Source organism: Haplochromis burtoni, unplaced genomic scaffold (assembly GCF_018398535.1).
Source record: "Haplochromis burtoni strain Fernald_Lab_line unplaced genomic scaffold, NCSU_Asbu1 Contig_184, whole genome shotgun sequence".
Classification (NCBI taxonomy): Eukaryota; Metazoa; Chordata; class Actinopteri; order Cichliformes; family Cichlidae; genus Haplochromis; species Haplochromis burtoni.
The window spans coordinates 466,064-485,473 of NW_024582545.1; the positions used below are offsets into that span (position 1 = coordinate 466,064).

Here is a 19,410-nt window from a genome sequence, read left to right on the forward strand (position 1 = left end):
CATATCACTGAAAAATCAGCGTGTGTGTGCATGACACACACACACACACACACACACACACACACACACACACACACACACACACACACACACACACACCATGTGTGATAAAAGTACACATTTGGATAGAGAAGTGAATACTGCATTGTTTGCTTAGCACACAGAATGGCAAATATAGAAGTTTGCACATGTTTACAGTATGAAGAACCCCAAAAATGTATAACAACACACACATGCACACATACGCACGCACACAAAGCTTTCTCAGAGCGATCACTAATCTTTGCCCTCATCTCCTGTCCTGTGCAGCACTGCTTGTTTGGGTTTTGTCAGAAACAGCAGCTCTGGTTCGAAACGGAGACATAAAACAAACTGCTGATAGGCGGGACAAAAATGCGTTTATATAACCTCACCTGTGTGTTTACCGAACGTTCCCGCATGGCACACAGCGCAATCACGCTCCAATGACCTGAGGTAATTTTGTGAGGACCGTTAAGGCAGATTTACACTTCGAACTGTAACGCTCACGTGCAGCTAGATTAATACTTGCTGTAAAAAAAAAGAAAAAAGTAGTATTCTCCACCATTCTACATTCGAATGATTTATTGTAATTATCTTAGCATGCAGAGGAGGGTTTTTCTGCCCTGTCCTTTTACAGTCTGTTTCAGACGATTTTTCATCCCACTGATGGAGGAAATCCTGATGAAAATACTCAGCGGAGCTACTTGGAATTTCTTGGCATGCAAACAGTCAGATTACAAGATTGAAAGAGCTGTGGCCAATAAATTGTTTATCACCAGCTTCATGGCAAAAATGCTCGTATCAGCAATAAAAACACGCTCGAACGACCTCATTCATTTATCACGCAGAATACCGAACACGCTCGCTGTTTCATATCAGTTTAAAAAATTAGCACTGGGTTTTTTCAGCTGTATGTCTCAAGGGGATATAACTTTATCATTTCATGCTCCGCTTGACTGATTAATTAAAAGGATAATACGTGGACGCAGCAGTGCCCACTTCACTGGGGAGCAGCTGTTTCTTGGGGTCTTCTTTAACAGGATGGAAAGAGTGGAATGGGAGAGAACTTAAAGCGGAGCTGTGGATTTACCAGTCAATCTATGTTACTGCTATCACCTTTGACCACATGTTGTGGGTAGTGACAGAAAGAATTAGATTTTGGATAAAAGTGGTGGAAGTGAGGCTCATCTGAAGGCTTGGGCTCACCTTATCAGGTGAGGAGCTCAGTCATTCAGGAGGGAGTTTTTTGATCCACGTAAAAAAAGCCAGCTGAGGTGGTTCCAGCATCTGGCTAGGATTGTTCAATTATTAGGACACAGTGGAGAGATTTTGCCTCCCAGGTGGTTTAGGAATGCCACCACGACCCCCCTGGAGAGTTGGAGGTGGTGGTCGGAGCCCACACCCTGCTAGTGTCAGATTGTTAAAGAAGAGTTCTACTTAAAGTCCTGAGACGTGTCAAGGAAGCCATAGGTTTCTGGGGTCAATCCAAGAATCTGCCCACCAGATTTGGCTTCCTACAAACTCATCTACTTCCTTTAAATGAAATTCAAGATGAGGGGTGGCAGTTTTGACGCACCACATAGGGTTGCAAATACATGTAATAATAATGTAAGTGGTTTGTTGCAGTAAGATCAAACGAACAAAATTTATCTCTTAAAATGATCCATTTAGTGAGAAGAAAATAAGTTTTTATTCGTGTACGGGCTACAGCTTTGATGTAGTACCACTGTTTATCTGTGTAAAGGCCTCTGCTCACAGGCTGCAAAGGAAACTCTCACTTTCCTGTCAGGCATGGCTGATTGCAGCAGAGCAGGCGCTCGGCTTCAAAGTCGTCCGGCTGTGTTTGTTTGTGGAGATGGCCGTGATAGGAACTTGGCTTTGAAATGCTTAAGGTTGATCTCCAGCAAAAACATTGTCAGTTCACACCTTCATCGACACACTCGCTCGCATCAACACCACCATTAAACCGCAGGTTGAACCGACATCTCCATCTCCTGCGTTTGTTATCACGCAGAGAGCGGCAGCCGGAGTCAAGAGCAGAGGAAGCAGGAGGGAATGAACGTGACCACTCCTTTAGTCTGTTTTCTTAACACGACTGCCAACATGAAGGGAAACAAAGCTTGATTTCTCGAGAGCGAGTGAAAAAACAAGCACATGGCGTGTGACTACGTGGTCAGAAGAATCAAAACAAGTGAGACTAGCAACAGAAAAAAAGATGTACGTGTGTGGGAAAAAAAGAGAAGATGAATAGTGGTGTGATTAGCACCGGAATTGATAAAGATTTCAAAACAACCAAAAACAGGCAGTAACCGGAGTTCGAGAACATTAACTTCTCTCCTCTTACCACATGGTTGGTCCGGTCTCTGATGGGCTGGTATCCCGGCATGGGGACACACTGATCGGCGTGGCCGTTACAGAAGCAGCTCCCCTTCACTATCAGGTCGTAGATGGCGAAGTGTCGGGTGGGGAGGGGTTCGTGTGCGGAGGTGAGGTCTTTGGCCTGGCAGGGACACTTCTGATGCTTCAGCAGTCTGATCCGGATGTTGGTCACCTTCAGCTGCTGCTGGCCCTTCAGCCCGTAAGGATCCACGGACTCCCACTTCGGAAGGGTTCGGTAGATCACCTGACATTTAGAAAGAGACAATCAAGGAAACAAAAAGAAAACAAAAATTAAATGAGCAAAACACCAAAAAATGGAAATTCCTCTATTTACCCACCTCACTGTGATCTAATAGAACTAAAAAGTCATTTTGTAAGACATGCATCGTTGAAATTACAGCAATGATTGACACGGGTTTACCTTTTTCATGCTACATCTAACTGGAGAAATGTGCTACTCATTGCCTGGGACGTCTTTCATGGAAAATGTCTTCCAACTTATTTTACAGCTTCAAAGGTATACCCTTCCTATTTTATTAACCACTACAAACACATTAGAACAGATTTTAAAATACATTTTACAGGCGTTTGTAGATTTTCAGGGTTTGATTGATTGTGAGGTGCAACTTTGTCTCCTTCCTTAAAGTCATGCATGCTCTGCGGGTCTCATTAGGTGTATATACAGGACATGAATGTCAGTGATGATAGCCCCAGAGCATAATGCCACCACCATACTTTACAGTTGCTATAGTGTTCTTGGTTTGAAAGCCTCACCTTTACTCCTCCAAACATACTTGCAACTTGCTAAGGGGCATTTAAAAAAAAAATACTCGTGAGGGAGTATGTGTATATTTGTATTATTTGTGCACCTAATTGTTGTTTTCAGTTCAAAGACATCACTCAAAGCTCATAATTCCCATGAAAATGTATGCCCATGACGAGTGTATATAAATGTGGTTTTCAAGCCTCTTTGGTTCTTCAGGTGTATTTAGTTACAGAAGTGGATAAATTGATATCACTTATGTCACCACATCTGTTACATTAAAGTGGTTTGTTTTGGTTTCATTCATGTACCAAACTTTGACCTTACACCCGGTCATTATTGCTCATGTCCTCACTTGGTAATGTGGGTTCTGTGCACTGCACCCCCCCTTTTACACTCTCTCGTCCATGGACATCCTTCAAATTGAAGATCCCTTTATGGGCTGCCATCTCCATGGCTACTGCTGCCACTGGCAACCATCGCCGCTGCTGTCGTCGAGGTGAAAAAGTTGCTGTTGGCCCCGACTCTCACTATGAAAGCAGCGTGTGACTTTGCAGTGTGCCGAGCTGTCACTGATATCATTGTGTGAGTGGTGTGTGTTTGTGTGCAGCTGAGTGTTTTCTTTGGTTCAAGAAAAACAACCCTGCTGCTTGCTGATTGGCTGGATGACTGGCGGAGAGTGTGATGGGAGGAGCACTATTAATTTCCCTGTTGTTGGAAAAGGTCACGAGGTCACAGCATTGTGGTCCGCAATTAAGAGAACACGACAAATAGGATGAGGGGCGCTGGTCCGCGGGAGAGCACGGAGAGCAGGGTCAGACAAAGGCGGGGATGGAGATGCAGCTCCACATAACTCAGAGCTGGACAAAAGCCTGCGACACCCTAGCGACACCACGGCAACACCAGCACACACATGCACCCACATCGACATGCACATAAACATACGCTGACAACACAAATCAGCATCGCCTGGAGCTTTTACTACTGCTGCCCTGGGAAACAAATATTGACATTTATAGATATGCTGATGACACCCATGTTTATCTTAATCCATGATACACACAGAGATGAAGCCACAGTCTCCTCAGGTTTGTGTTGAGGATACATCCTAGCAAGACAAAAAGGTTTGTGTTCAAGAACCCTTTCATATCATCCTTTATTGAGTGGAATACCACGTGCCACTAGTCAACTCAAATTTGCAACCTCAAGCTCTGAACACAGCTCTGACATCTTATTACTGTTAAGTTAGCTGTTAAATTTGTTTCAGGACCCAGTCATGCAGGCCTAGAGACTGGTTGGTTTTCCTTTGGCAAGCCCCGGTTGACAGAAAAAACAAAATTGTGTTGCTCAACCGGCTTGTGGGTGTTTACTTCCAGGTTTTGGTTACTAGTTGAATTAGGGAAGTGGCTTACTTGCGGTAATGTTTTTGACTTGAGTTAATTGCTCACCTGTCAACTGTCATTTGGGTTTATACTTTGCTTTATCTTTTTTGGTTTACTTACACAGCACAGGGCCACCCATCCACATACTACATGAATGACCTATGAACATAATCAACCTTTTGTTTTTTAATAAACTTGCTTTGCATATATGAGCTGATACACGTTTTGTTCATTTGAGCTCTACATAAGTACAGCTGGCAGAAATATGAGTTTTCAAATAGTCAAAAAGACCAGAATATATCGTTAAACCATGCATGTCTCACAAGATTCCTGTATCCAACATGACAGATTTTGAGGATAAAAAAATGTATTATTGAACTTACATTCGCAGCAAACATTTTAGAAAAAAATAAAACCAAAAAACCATCAGTGTAAATATGCCTGCACTGGCTGTTTTGGTCAGGGGGGGGCAAACTGATGCGTAAATAACTTGGTTAGTCTGCATTAGTCTGCATGTAGACTGAGAGTCTTTGCACTTTGCAGGATATCAACTGTTAATACACTTATGGAAGCTGAAAGCCGTGCTGAAACCTCATACCGCACTTGAGAAAGTTTTCCACCTGCCATTAAGCTATGTAACAAATTTCCGGCTCTGTGAGGCGGCAGGTTCACTGAAAACCTTTCTTCCTGTTTCAGCCTGCAAACTTAAAGTAAGCCTGCCTTTAACAGGCCTAATTCCATCAAAGCACTGTGGACTGTAATCTGGTAAACAGGCACAATGGGCATTGATGGAAGGAAAAAGACGGAGTAGGGGGGATGGGTGTCTAGCCAACAGTACCAACATCCATCAGAGCAACAGCACTTCCTTCCCAGCAGACAGAGGAGAGGGAGAGCCGACTGTAAGTGTTTATCTGAAAGGGCACGGATGAGTGTGTGTGTGCGTGCGCGTCGGCTGGTCTGCGTCCCTCTCTCTTCCCTAAGGAGGTCAGTCTGGACAACAAACACTCATATTCTTCCAGCCCAGCTGACCTCATAAATAAGACAAGCAGCTCTGAATACACACTCTCTCTCTCTCCCTCACTCACACACACAGACCACCTTTTCCACACATTACAGGTGAACACGAACAGCTTTCAACACATGAGATGACATGCTTTCATGTTTGCGGGTGAAAGAAGAGAAGAAGAGAGCTGAGCATACCTGCTGCCTGTAATCGCTCCCAGCTATGACCCCCCCTCCCCAAAATTCACCACAGCTCTCACTTATCTCATCACACAGCCTCAGACACTCACATGCAAGCAAAAAATAAATAAAAATAAAAAAAACACACCGCAATCACACACATGCATACAATCAAACATCACTCGGCTGATGCGTCTGCTATTCATCTTGCTTTATATTTTAGCGCGATGGGATTTTTTCATTGACATTTCTGTTTCTGAAGGAGGGTCGGTACTCTGTGAAGCCAAAAAAGTTTCATTCTGCAGAAATAATCTAAAACAGCAGTGGAATATTAATTTCTTTTGTCAATTTAAGTGCATTAAGTGCAACCAGAGTCCAATATGACATCTAAAAAGCTCCATGAAAGACAAGCGATGGCATGTCTGTTTAGCGGTCACTGATGGTTAGTGAGTTTATGTAAAGTTGATTAAAAAGTTATTCAAGTTATTCATTTTTTTGTGATAACAGCCACAATATGCAGCTGGACCCTCCTGAAAACAACAAGTAAAGGTTCCAGTAAATGTTACAAAGCTCAAATTAAATAAAGGTGTTATTGAAGCCTTGGGAATTTACGTATAATCGGCGACGTGGTGTGGGCAAACCTTGGGGGTTTGGTCTATTCCAAAAAGTTCCCTGTGCCCCTCAGAGAGGCTGAGATGGTTTGGACATGTGCACAGGAGGGATAATGGATCTACTGGACAAAGGACGCAAAGCGGTTGACCTCAGAGGACATTCATGGACGTAGCAAAGGAGGACATGGAGAGGGTTGGTGTGACAGAGGAGGATGTGAGGGACAGGGTGAGAGATAGATGATCCACTGTGGTGACCCCTAAAGAAGGAGGTCAGGAATAAGTCACATCTTAGTGCATCCGTAGTGAAAGAGGACAAAACAATTCCCACACAAGCAAAGTGGCTGATGTTTTTCAAGCATAAGTGAAAGTAGGACTTTTTGAAGAACCCTTCATTATTAAAAAAAAAAAGTAAAAGCCGAATTCGTGATCTTTTTCAAATCAAAACTGGAAAAGAAATCCAAATCTGAAACTCTGCACTCATAGTAAGCAACCACTGCAGACCCATTGTGTGGTGAGGTCATGAATCCACTCACGCACGATGTCTCTCCTGCTTTGTTTACTTCTCTGCAGCCTGTGAAGGTGGCCACATGTATGTTACTGCCCCCTGAGGTACTGTTATCAATATATATTTTAACAGGTTTCTGACTTTTAATTGAAATAGTACCTGAGTGCAGGCCAACTATGAACATAACTGTGAGAACTTAGTATTTATGAGACAACAAGTGAGATTAGCATGGAATAAAGCTCTATATTCGTACAGTACATACATAAATAAGGCTTGTTGTCATGTCGTGACCTTGACTGTCAGTAGAGATGATGTAGAAGCAAACACCAAAAGGTGCACAGACGGTGTGAGCAGCTGAGCAGCAGCAGCTGGTCCGTCAGTGCACTACTTAACCTCTTTCAACCCCAGGGTCATCAGTGGAGAGGTTAAAGGGCAAACAGGTCATGCTCCTAGCACAGGTTGCTCACCCAAACAAGCCGGAGAGACGCAGGAGACGGAAAACAAGCTGCTATTTTCAAACCTTCACGCACAAAAGGAGATGGAGAGGGGAAAAAAAGACCTGAGAGCCTCACGGAAACACCTCAGAGTAGCAGGGAAGAGTCCACATTTCATATGAAAGCGCTGCAGGGGAGCCCGGCACAGCATCGGGTTTGGCATGTGCCTCAGCACACATCTGCAGAGCAGCTCCCAACACACACTGCTTCAATTAAACATCAATGGAGTGCAGGAAGCCCTCTCGTGCTACACTCAAAGTACGCCTATTAAACACTCAATCATGCACTCGGGGAGCTTCCCCCCACCTGGCTTTCCCTCTGCTCGGCGTGCTGTGTGACTCTTGAATGTTGCGTGACTTACTGCAGAAAGATCTGACTTTGCTCCAACAGGAGGGGTTAAATGATGGAGAGGCTGCCCTTCAGGATTGGCTGTTAAGTAGCTCGCTTTACCTGTCACCCGTGACATCATTAGCACTTCATTCATGGAGGAAGAAAAAAGCTGCACGACGAGCAGGAAAGTCTGTCAGGCCTGCAGGTGTGCATCCGCGCTCCTTCCCACCTGCGCTAACCTGCTATCCGAGCAAGCTGGCGGTGTTTGGACTCGGAGGAAAGGTGGGAATTCGAGACCTGATACAAATCTGATCATCAAAACTGCTTCCAGAAAGAAAGCAGGCCAGTCGAAGAACAGTAACAGTGCAGCCTTTAAACTTCAAACTGTTGCTGTTATCTACCTGCAGAATTTTACTTTTTTCTGCTTCAGGCTGTGCTTTCATGAGGTTTCCCTGATTGACTATTTTCCTCTTGAGGCTGTAATCATTATGATTGTAAGTCGTGATGAGGACTGTTTTCAGTTCAAAGACATCACTCAAAGCTCATAATTCCCATGAAAATGTATGCCCATGACGAGTGTATATAAATGTGGTTTTCAAGCCTCTTTGGTTCTTCAGGTGTATTTAGTTACAGAAGTGGATAAATTGATATCACTTATGTCACCACATCTGTTACATTAAAGTGGTTTGTTTTGGTTTCATTCATGTACCAAACTTTGACCTTACACCCGGCCATTATTGCTCATGTCCTCACTTGGTAATGTGGGTTCTGTGCACTGCACCCCCCCTTTTACACTCTCTCGTCCATGGACATCCTTCAAATCAGAGGGCCCGGTGGCGCCAGTGGCTGGCAGCCTCGCCTCTGTCAGTGCGCCCCAGGGTGGCTGTGGCTACAATGTAGCTTGCCATCACCAGTGTGTGAATGGGTGGATGACTGGTTGTGTAAAGCGCTTTGGGGTCCTTAGGGACTAGAAAAGCGCTATACAAATACAGGCCATTTACCATTTGTAAACTGACTGCGGCAGGTGTTAAAATGGAAACACACAAATGCTAAAACATGTTGCCAAATCTAATAATTTTCTCTTTCATGTCCAATAAAATGTGGCGTGTAGCGACTTTCATCTGATGCACAATGTCCAGAAAAAGCAAAATCAAAATTTAATTCCACGAGTCCCATCTGTGCTGTATGTTAATGCAATACAGGTGCAGTTTATGTTTTTTCCAAAGATTTATTTACTAGAAGGCTGTGAGCAGTAGACCCAGGCTGATAAAACTAAGAAGACATGGTCAGAGAGTCATTTCAGGACTCGGTGACTGAATTAAGAAAAGCAGCTGCATGTGAAAGGCACAGAGGAACCTTGGGTGCTGGTATCGATGTTACTTTGACACATCCCATCCACCTAAACACTGCAGCTCCAATTGTAAGACACTTCCCACCAGAAGCGAGCACATAACACAAGAAAGAGCCCAGGCCTCCAAAATCCTCAGATCCCAATCCAATCAAGCATCTGCAGTATGCACCAGAACGAGCCCAATCAACAGCCCTGCCCCCAACGGGACTCCACTGCCAGCGCCTCAGTGCCAGACCCACAGGAAACCCCCAAAGGTCCATGCCCTGACGTTTCAGAGCCATTTTGGCAGCACCTAAGGGGATTTTTTTTCTATAAAAGCTCCTGTGTTAAGAGGAGATAAAAAAAAAAAAACCTGTCTTTGAATACTGTGTAAGAGATATGTTTGGCTTCTCTTCTTTCCATTGCTGGGATCCTGGATCTGGAGCATAGTCAGATGACACATTCTGGGGACAGGAGCCAGTATTTTGGGGGTTTCTGGGAGAGATCCAGGCCAAAATGTCCCATTTCACGCATTTGTTTAGAAAGCTAAACTGCAGTCAGATGACAGCTGATGGTTCGGAGATTCCCATTTGTCTCTAAACTGCTTTACTGATCCTTACAGATTCTGCATGCTCATATTCAGAGATTATATGCAAATTAACCCTGCTCGTCTTCCTGCTTTGTGGGAATATGGAGCTAGAGTTGATTTGAAATAGAATAATTCTTTATTCATGTTCAGTGTGACTGATGTCATAAAAACCCCCTAAAGACTTGGAGCATCGCCTCACCTCTCCGCGGTTGCAGGGGTAGGCGCCTGAGTACTTGGACGTGCAGGTGGCGCCATCCTGGCCAATGCCTGCCTTTCCCTCTTCCAGCCTGAAGGCGGCGCTGCAGTTGGTGGCGTAGTACTGCATCATCCTCCAAGTTCTCCCGAAGTCCTGCGAGCGCTCCAGAGTCATGGCGGCAGGCCTAGGTGAGCGAAACACCAGGATGAGATGCGTGAAGTAGAACTCAGTCTCCAGGTCCAGCTGCACAGTCTCCGACTCCACCCCTCCAGCCGACTGCCACCAGGTGTTCGGGTGACGGAAGGAGGAGTCGGACATGGCCCCGGCCAGATGGGACAGGTGGGGCAGGCCGGCGTTGCATTTGGTGCACTTGGCGGGGCTGCAGGCCAGGTTGGCGTCGGGGTCGGAGTAGAAGCAGTGGAGCTCGCTGCCGTTGTTGCCACAGACGGTCTGCGTCAGCACCCTGCGACCCAAGGCGAGGTTCCCCATGCGGGGGTTGCAGGCGCGGTTCTCACAACGGGGGGCCACGCCCCCATTAAACACCACCTCAGACAGACCTGCAGGAAGAAGGTTTGCAGAGAAGGAACTTTACTATGGACTCACATGACACCATCCTCAGTCACTTTAAAGGGTTACTCCACCCAAAAAACAAAACAAAAAAAAAAACAACAACCCCAAATCAAAACACTGACCTTTACCAACACCTGGCCATGTAGGTGGGATTATTTGACTAAAATATTAAAAATAATGGTTCTCACACCATCATTAAAAGTAAAATTTCTCTCCCGAGTCCAGTTTACTCTGCAGAAAAACAATATCAGCAGTTTCTTTGGGACTATTGGCAAAAGTAAAATGAGTTAAAGAGAAGGGGAAATACTTTAAAGACCAGATTAAATCCAACCGGAATTATCTGCTTGGGTAGATATCACCCAATAAAGACATATCAGTCCATCTACAAAATTGGTAAAAAATTAGTGTAAAAAAAGAAAAAAGAAAAAAAAGAAGCAAAGAGCCTTGGATCATCTTGAAAGGAAATTAATATTTTTCTCAATTTTTCCAGTAAAACTAAACATTTTCCTATTATACTTAGATTTAAATATTCTGTTTGTCAAAAAGACACAATCTCTCTTTGTGGCAGTTTTTGTCCATTTGTAGTCTTTTTTTCTCACCACATTCTGGATGATTCGCAGCTCTTTCAGTGGTATATTTAACATCTTTGAGCCTCTTCTGTCTGTATTTCTACCTGTTTTGCATCTTTTCCCGGTTTTATTGGGTTACTTTCACTTTTCCTGGACTCTCATTCGAACAGAAACCAAACAAAAACAAAGTGTGAAACTAAAGCTGGGCTAATGCTTTGTTTTCGGTGTCAGTGGACCAAAAATCAAACCAGCCAAAGAACAGTGAACAGACACACCTCATTCAGTCTGAGAGTGAGTGGGGCAGCTGAGAAATTGGTTGTGTGTATTTGTGTGTGTGTACACAAGTCAAGTGTTTTACCTCGATCGGAAATGTTATGCAAAAAGGATAATAGAGGCATTGTGCACCTGCCTGCCACGGACCGCAGGCAGCGTGGACTCTGACACAGATAAAGTTTGGCAGCTCGGGGACGATGAGCAGCATTCAGACGCCTTCCAGACGCTCTACAACCCTAACCCTCCACCCACTCCACCCCTCCGGGCAAATGGTGTCATCCCCACTGTGGATTTATTACTTTAAAACCCGGAGCCCTCTACTGCTTCTGTCATGTGCAAGACCTCACAGATAGGCTCACATTACATTTTACAGGATGAATTATTGCATATTTGCACTTTTTATAGGTGGATTTTCTTTGTTAGGCGGTAGATCCATATGAATTATGTCACAGTGTTGATGGGGAGAGAATAAATGGATGTAAAATAACAAAAATCACAGGTTTTACAGGAAATTGAATATGCTTTAATCAGAAATAACTCAATTATTCAACTATAAATCACAATATCTGCTCTTTGAAAGTGAAACACTGAGGATGGGACACATCCTCTATTGTTCTCTTTCTTCCTGGAGGTTAATATAAAAGCTGATTATGATCATCTTTCAACATATGTGTGTTAATTATCTTAAACCTGAGCAGTGAGAGGTTAAATTGCCCCAAATTTCAAGGGAGTTCTGCATTGCTGCACTTGCCACGGAGACATTGTTGCCCCAGTGGCAACCCCCCTAATAAAAAAATAAAAATAAAAAACCATCACACTGACCTGCATCTGAAAACACAGCCAGGCTGACCACGAACAAGAAAAACATATCTCCTCTGCTGTGGGAATAGTCCAAGATATGTGGGGGAGAAAAGCGAGCCAGAAAATCCGCTGGAGTTACTCAGAAATCAGGGAGCTCATCCACAGTGGCAAAGTTTAAAAAAACAAGGCAAGTGCGCAGGGTTCAGCTCCAGTGTGGACTTTCTCTTTCACTCAGCTGCGATCCAACAGGGCGATGATAACTCAGCCGTATGAAGGAACAGCATGATCCCGGACGGTGTGAGGTGTCCCGTAGAGAAAGGAGGAGGGCCGAGGAGGAGGAAGAAAAGTGAACGGGTCTGCCTGGCTCGTCTGCTGCTCCGGGACCTGCGGCGTGGTTCATCTCCCTGTGGTGATCTGCCTCTGAGGGCGCACGGAGACGCAGAGGAGGTGCGGTGACAGCGCTGTGCGCCAGCTCCGCCTCTCCCTCCGGATTTTTCTGCGACTTAAAGGAACATTCCAGTTTGTGCTCCCAGCCTCATCTTCGCACCAGCGGGGTCCCGGCACGAGGACCCGGGACCACGCGGGGGGGACTTTATGAGGAGTTCAGGGAGTCCAAACTTCCTTTAAAGGCGCATTTCCTCACTTCTTGACATGCAAATTTGGATGCTCATATTAAATATATGACTTTCAATTAATGACTAGCATCTCAAACGCACTCGAACCTAAGAAAACACCAGCAAGTAGAAAAATAAAACACAAGATGAAAAAAAAATAATCGGGAAACAAAACGGAAGTGATTTAGTGATTGTGGAGAGACAAAAAACAACAACAAAACAAACAAATAAACAAAAAAAAACCCGTGACTGACGCTGTGGAAGTTTCAAGCTAACTGTAAACGGCTAATAGCAAACATGTACAGTATAACACGAGTCATGTGATGACAAAACACGCATTACCTGCATCTGAAAACTGCAGTAAACTAGAAATATGTGGCTTCTTTGGTGTTTTATTTAGTTCATTGTTTCAGGTCAACTACCCAACAATGTATATTTTACAGTTTTAACTTCTGAAACTGTGTTTTCAATGTTCACATCTCTTTATGAAGACCTACCTCACTGCTTCCGTTGGTGGTGGTGTTGAGAGGGTATGTAGCACCCAACTGCTGATCAAATGCATTTGATTAACCAATTGTCAACAAATCTGAAAAGTCCTTCATAACAATGGAAGACAAAACAATTATTTCAAGTTATTGCTACTAAAGGTGGTTCCACAAGCTGCTGAATCATGGAATGTACTTATTTTCTCACAGGACTGTGATGGGGCAACAACTGCCAGTAAAAAGGATTTATATGTTCAAGACAGCTAAAAGGAAAACAAATGGTTTTACATTTGTCAAGACTTACAAAATGACAGTGGGAAACTATTTGGGCACAGAGGGAATCAAAACTAGAAGATCAGTCCAGGATCAAATTGTAGGCACAAAAAAGGAAAGCTTTCATATGCTGTAATTTGCTTTGAAGAGTCACCATTCTGAAACAGACTTAAGAAACTTGAAATTTTACCCAGAATGCAAAGTTCTCTATAGTGAATCATCAGAAATCAGATGAAAGTGAGGTGTTGCTGTGCATCACTGGCTTCAGACTGCAGCGATGTAAGACATGTTCTGATTTTGGTTTGACGCTGTGACACTTTGAAGTGAGTTTGATGATTGCCCACCACTGGTCCTGACAGGGTTTGGACCCCCTGAGGGGACCACATAGACCCTGATGATGAACGGACCACATGAGTGCTCACATCCACATTTCTGACTAATTGGCTTTGGATGCAGAAGCTGCGTGAGCTGCTGAGGCACTTCAAATTACACCCTCTGGTTGCTCTGCCGACCACGAGCCTTTGTAGACGACATCGCCAGTGTCCATAGAAAACCAGTGAAAGATCCAGTTAAATACTCATCCTGCTTTCCACATCATTGCTGCCCATAAAAAGAAGAGGGGAAAGCCCCCAGCTTCCAGCCTGCAGGAGTGGCTTCAACAGCGTGCAGGCTGCAGGGCGCCTCCCTGTGTTCAGCAGAGGTAGAACGCTGATTTCCTCTCAGGCCCATTTGGCTTAAGCTCGACTGAACCCAGCACGGCTCTGGCTTCTCTGTCTGCGGTTTAATCGGACCGTGACCTGCTTTCTAAGCACCTGACCCTTGTCCAATAAGCAGTGAGCCAAGTTAAACTATCTCACCTGTTCACTTTGTTCTGCCTGTCCTGGTTCAGTCACCGCCCGCCTGGCTCTTTGTGGAGGAGAAAACTTTGTTCTTTTCTCACGGTTTTAAACAGTTTCCAGGATTTAGCTCCATAAAGACAAGAGAGATGTTTTCATCTTCTCAGCTTTTTGGCAGAAAAGTCAATGAACAAGTCTCCAATAATGCTCTGTGGTCTTCTTAAAACTCTTTGTGGTCACTTTACATCTATTTAGAGCAGTTTCTGTTTAAAGTCATTTTATCATCTCCATTGTTGTTTTTGGGTCAGTTTTGGAGCTCTTTGTGTTGGTTTTTCTCAGTTTGTGCTCATCTTTCACTCTTTTTGTTGTATTTCTGGATGTGTTTCAGGTTATTTTTTAATCTAGTCATGTTGTGTGTCTTTCTAGTCTGTTTTCCACCACCAGCGCCACCAGTGAGCAATGGATGTGTTGGTTACACTGGAGGAAGATCATAACTTAAATTATTTAAGGGTTTGACAATTTTATTTAAATAAAGCTACATTTGTAAAAAAAAAAGAAAGATGTTTTGATAAATGTTTAAATTGCTAAGGAGCTTATAGGAGTGTCATTAGTGTCTGCAGGTATTCAGACACAAGCCAAAGTGTTTTAGTGTTGCCTCCTCCCTCGCCTCCATCTGTGAGCCCTTTACTGAGCCCCCACTCAGTGTTCACGTTTGTCATCTTTTACTTATCATTTTACTACATTTTACTATCTTTTTGATAGTTTGTAGTCTTATACTACTTTTCCATCTCTGTGGCACGTCAAAAACTTTTATAGTCTAGTTTGAATGCCTTTATCCATCCATCCATCCTCTTCCATTTAGCCTTATGATGATCACAGGGGGCTGGAACCTATCCCAGCAACCATAGGGCAAGAGTTAGGGTACACCCTGGACAGGTCACCAGCCTGACGCAGTGTTAACACATCCCTTTTTACTAATTTTTCATGTTTTGTGGCAGTTTTGAACCTCTTTTGCTGCTTTGAAGTCATTATATTAAATCTCTCTGCAGGAAGGATGCAAAAAGGAGAGGTAATGAAGGCAGATGAGTCTAAATACCTGGGTTAAACCAGTGAAATCAACAGACAAGTGCACAAAAGAGGTAAAGAAGAGAGTCCAGGCAGGGTGGAGTGGGTGGAGATGGGTGTCAGGGGTGATTTGTGATAGAAGGATTGCAACAAGTGTGAAAGGGAAGGTTTACAAGATAGTAGATGCTACAATGTACAGTTTGGAAATGGTGGCCAAGCTGAAAATGTTACAGTTTGCTATGGGAGTGACCAGGATGGACAAGCTTTCCTATTTTAACATATTTTGCTAGTAATTTTTGGATTTCTAGCCATTTTCATTCTCTCTCTGCCACATATTTCCTTCATGCTATAAAACACACACAAACTGACTGACGGGTCGGTTAATTACACAGAGGGCGGCTAATAGGCTAAAATGATGTAAGGACACAAGTATTTCAAATATGCAAATAAAGCTCTGCTGCAATTTCAGAGGAATTTCTGGACAATCACAGCCTCTAACAGCAGGAAGTCAGGTGTTAGTTTCATTCATCGCATCAGGTTTGAACTTGTCAGATACTTTAGAAACTGTTCAACGCTTCAGCGCAGAAAAAATGTGAGCGCGTCAGACTGTTTTTGCCTGGAGTGAAATTGCTGCTCAGACTTACAGCCGGCTGACTCGGTTATTACAGTTATTTAACTTTTCACCCCCAAAGAGGCCACAGGGTTCAACTAGTGAGCAGTTTGTGAGTGAGGGGCATGTCAAAGTGACATAAGTAGAGCAGGTGTTGCACCTACAGGATATGTCATTATCCATCTGCCTTCAGTTCAGCTGAGGGCAGGTGGAGGCACCGACAGTGATGCTTTTATTTGCTTTGAACAGTATCAGATCACAATTTAACTTTTAAGTATATTATCATGAGGCAAAATAACTTTAGTTGTCATTTTTATGTGTGTTTGGGATCATTGTCATGTTGGAACACTGAGTTATGTTTAATTTTCAATCATTTAGTTGTTAATTTGAGCTGAGTTGATTTTTAAAATTGTGCGCTGTCCCTTGCTTTGATGGTTGACCACAGTTTGTTTTTCTCATGTTTCTCATGGTCTTAAATGTTTCTGTTCTGCTCATGATAACCAATTAAATAAATAAATAAATAAATAAATAAATAAATAAATAAATAAATAAATAAATAAATAAATAAACAATACGGTTTGGGTGTGGTGAGACCTCTGACCGCTAGGTCGCAGTGTGTAAAAACACGCAGACTCCTCAGGAAGCAAAGTGCAGGATTTCCGGTCGGCGGCAAAGCGTGTGCTGCTGTTAAGTGCAACGTTATTGTGACGAAAGGATACCAAACGTATACCTTAAAACGCACAGTGCTTATTTTCTTTGAGCTAAAATGGTGAGTAAAGCTCGGAAAACTTTACATTTTAGCTTCACCGGATGTTTTGGGGGATTTTTTACTCAGAAGGGCGCGGGAATAGCGACTAGCCTGTTAGCTGGTTAGCATAAGCGAGGCTAGCGTCTCATTCATAACTGTAGAGATAATGAATGAATCCTCACACGGAAAGCAGCCTCACTTTTTATGTTTATCTACGGAAACATAATTAGGCTGGTTTCAATGCTTCCTGTTTATTGGCTGTTTGTTTATTGGCGATTTTCTTCCTGCTTGAATCTGTGGAGAGTGTCGCACCAAACTTCATTCAGAAAACGTCTAATTTAACTGCCACACATATTTTGAAGCTAAATAGTTATAATAACTTGATAATTATAAAATTCACGGTTTATTTTTTAATCGTCTTTGTCTTTGGAAAACTGTGCAAACTGAAAGGAAACGTGCAAGATCTCTTTTTAGAGACCTGATACCTATTACAAGATCACAGATCAGAATAAGTCACTGCATATGGTTTTGATTTGACATGTACGGGTATTACGATGCTAAATTGTAGCTGTTTGTTTCATTGGTGTCTGAATTTGATGTGTGTGTATTTATCTCTGATTGGTCTGCTTCTCCAGAGTTTACCTCTGAACCCGAAGCCCTTCCTGAACGGCCTGACAGGAAAACCAGTGATGGTGAAGCTGAAGTGGGGCATGGAATATAAGGGCTACCTCGTGTCTGTGGACGGGTACATGAATATGCAGGTGTGGATCATTTGCCTTGTTCAATTACCTAAAATTTGTTCTACGGTCAAATTATGCATTGTTTATAGACTAGGTATTACGGTAAGAGAAACTGAGACTCGATTTCAAAATAAAAGCAGTTTTCAGCTAATGTGATTTTTAACGTTGACAAGCGCTTTTAGTTTGGCATTAATGCAGCTGCTGTAGCATGAAAGGTGACTTGGATTTATTTTTCTAAACTTGGTGTTATTCTGTATCCAAGTAAAAACAACTGTTAGCCCAGAGTAATGTGTTACCTTTGCCTCCTCTGCTTCTTTGTCGCTGTGTTTGTAGCAGCAAACAAAGCTCTTCTCTTAGAAAGGTTGTTTTTACTGTTGCTTAATGCAACACAGAACTCCTCCAAGCTGTCAGTACACAGTTCCCCTGCATTACCCAGCAACAGAAAATTATTTTGTGGGCAGGGATAGCTCAGTAGATAGCATGGTCGCCCCATGATCGGAAGGTCTGGGATTCGAATCCACTGAACGGCTACCCTGAGGTACCCTGAGTAAAGTACCTTCCCTACACACTGCTCCATGGGCGCCTGATTAGTGGCTGCCCACTGCTTCACTGAGTGAAGGGGTCAAATACAGAGAAAGTAATTTCCCTGTGGGGATCAAGTATACATTATTATTACTTATTATTATTAAAACTCGAGCAATGTGTTCATGGGGTCACACAAGAACCTGTAGTATTTTCCTGTTGAAGGATAAAATGACATCATTGCAAGGAAGCATCATTCCAGTGTTGGGCTGTACACCAGTGACCAGACAGTCACAGAAGAAGGGACCTGTGTTAACTCAACACTGTCCTCACTTGTAGTTCTAAACATACACCCTGATGAAAATACACACACATATTAATATACTTAGGACAACATCAATAATCCAGCTCAGGGAAAACATCCTGATACTTGATAATTTGTGAAGTATGAACAGTTTCTACCCATTAAAAACTTCACATTTATAGAATTACACCACAGAATGGCATGCTAGACTATGCTAAACTTAAAGTCAGAGTTTTCTGTATCACCAAAGTGGCTCTGTTTTTACCTGGTGAAATCAGGTAAAAACAGATGACATTTTTTTATTCGTTTATTTAGCGCTTGTTGTAAGTATGAATTTGTGCAACTGTGGCGACTGATCATTGCCATTGTCACTAGTCAGTGCTGAATGTACAAGTCATTAAATCTAATTAAATTATATTTTAAGTCCAATGCTGGTGATTTGGTGTCCTAAATATTTATTCAATTATCTGCCACCAGATGGAGCTGCAGCAACAAGATTTTTGTAGAAAAATGACATAGCTTTGCTAGTCTGGGCCTGATCGTATTGTTAAGGCTCTTTTGAGTTGAGGTCACCTCCTGTGTGAGGTGTTCTGGGTGGACACCCAGGAAGCACCGGAGAGATTTTATCTGTCAGCTGGCCTGGGAACACCTCAGTGTTTCCCTGGATGAGCTGGAGGAGGTGGCTGGGATGAGGGAGGTCTTGGCTTCTCTGCCCCACCAATTATCTTACCTGACCTTTGAACTTTGTTTTATTATTATTTTTTTTTTTTTACAGCTGGCAAACACAGAAGAGTATGTGGATGGAGCGTTGGCCGGACATCTCGGTGAGGTTCTCATCAGGTATGTGAATGACACTTTGTAACGCCACAGAGAGAAATCAGTGGGAGTCTGAACAGTTTGAAGTCGTCAGACTTGACTAACTTGTGTTAATAATTAAGTGACTGGTGAAAGGAAACGCTTTCTCATGCTGTGCTCGACCTCCACAGGTGCAATAATGTTTTGTACATCAGAGGTGTAGAAGAGGAGGAAGAGGACGGCGAGATGCGAGAGTGATGCCGGGCTGATGTGTGTTTGTGTTTTCACCGTGTGAAACAAATGAACGTTTGGGGTTATTTTTCAAGCAGCTTTGAATCTTTTTTTTTTTCTACTGTATGTGAGACCAGTTTTATGTTGTGATACAGACACAATAAAGTGATTATTGTACCCTTTCTTAAAAAA

The 19,410-nt window shown here is 43.2% G+C and overlaps 2 protein-coding genes across 2 annotated transcripts in view; one reads left to right on the plus strand and one right to left on the minus strand.

The window, feature by feature from the left end:
• ntn4 (netrin 4) overlaps positions 1-12,547 on the minus strand; it is a 30,666-nt gene extending 18,119 nt beyond the window's left edge. Inside the window, exons 1-3 of the mRNA XM_005934249.3 lie at positions 12,017-12,547; positions 9,786-10,339; positions 2,366-2,644 (exon numbers count right to left, since the gene is read on the minus strand). Coding sequence (XP_005934311.1) covers positions 2,366-2,644; positions 9,786-10,339; positions 12,017-12,062 — 879 coding nt within the window. The 5' untranslated portion in view covers positions 12,063-12,547. The remainder of the gene's footprint in view (positions 1-2,365; positions 2,645-9,785; positions 10,340-12,016) is intronic.
• A 3,961-nt stretch (positions 12,548-16,508) lies between these two features.
• snrpf (small nuclear ribonucleoprotein polypeptide F) lies at positions 16,509-19,410 on the plus strand. The gene is made up of 4 exons (XM_042225834.1): positions 16,509-16,647; positions 17,262-17,387; positions 18,968-19,032; positions 19,179-19,410. The coding sequence occupies exons 1-4, from the start codon at positions 16,645-16,647 to the stop codon at positions 19,243-19,245; spliced, it is 261 nt and encodes an 86-aa protein (XP_042081768.1). The 5' UTR covers positions 16,509-16,644; the 3' UTR covers positions 19,246-19,410.

Excerpts from the sequence above, each read along its gene's own strand:
- snrpf (XM_042225834.1), top strand. Across the intron at positions 17,388-18,967 it reads ACGGGTACATGAATATGCAG|CTGGCAAACACAGAAGAGTA; the intron begins GTGTGGATCATT and ends TTTTTTTTACAG. Across the intron at positions 19,033-19,178 it reads CTCGGTGAGGTTCTCATCAG|GTGCAATAATGTTTTGTACA; the intron begins GTATGTGAATGA and ends CGACCTCCACAG.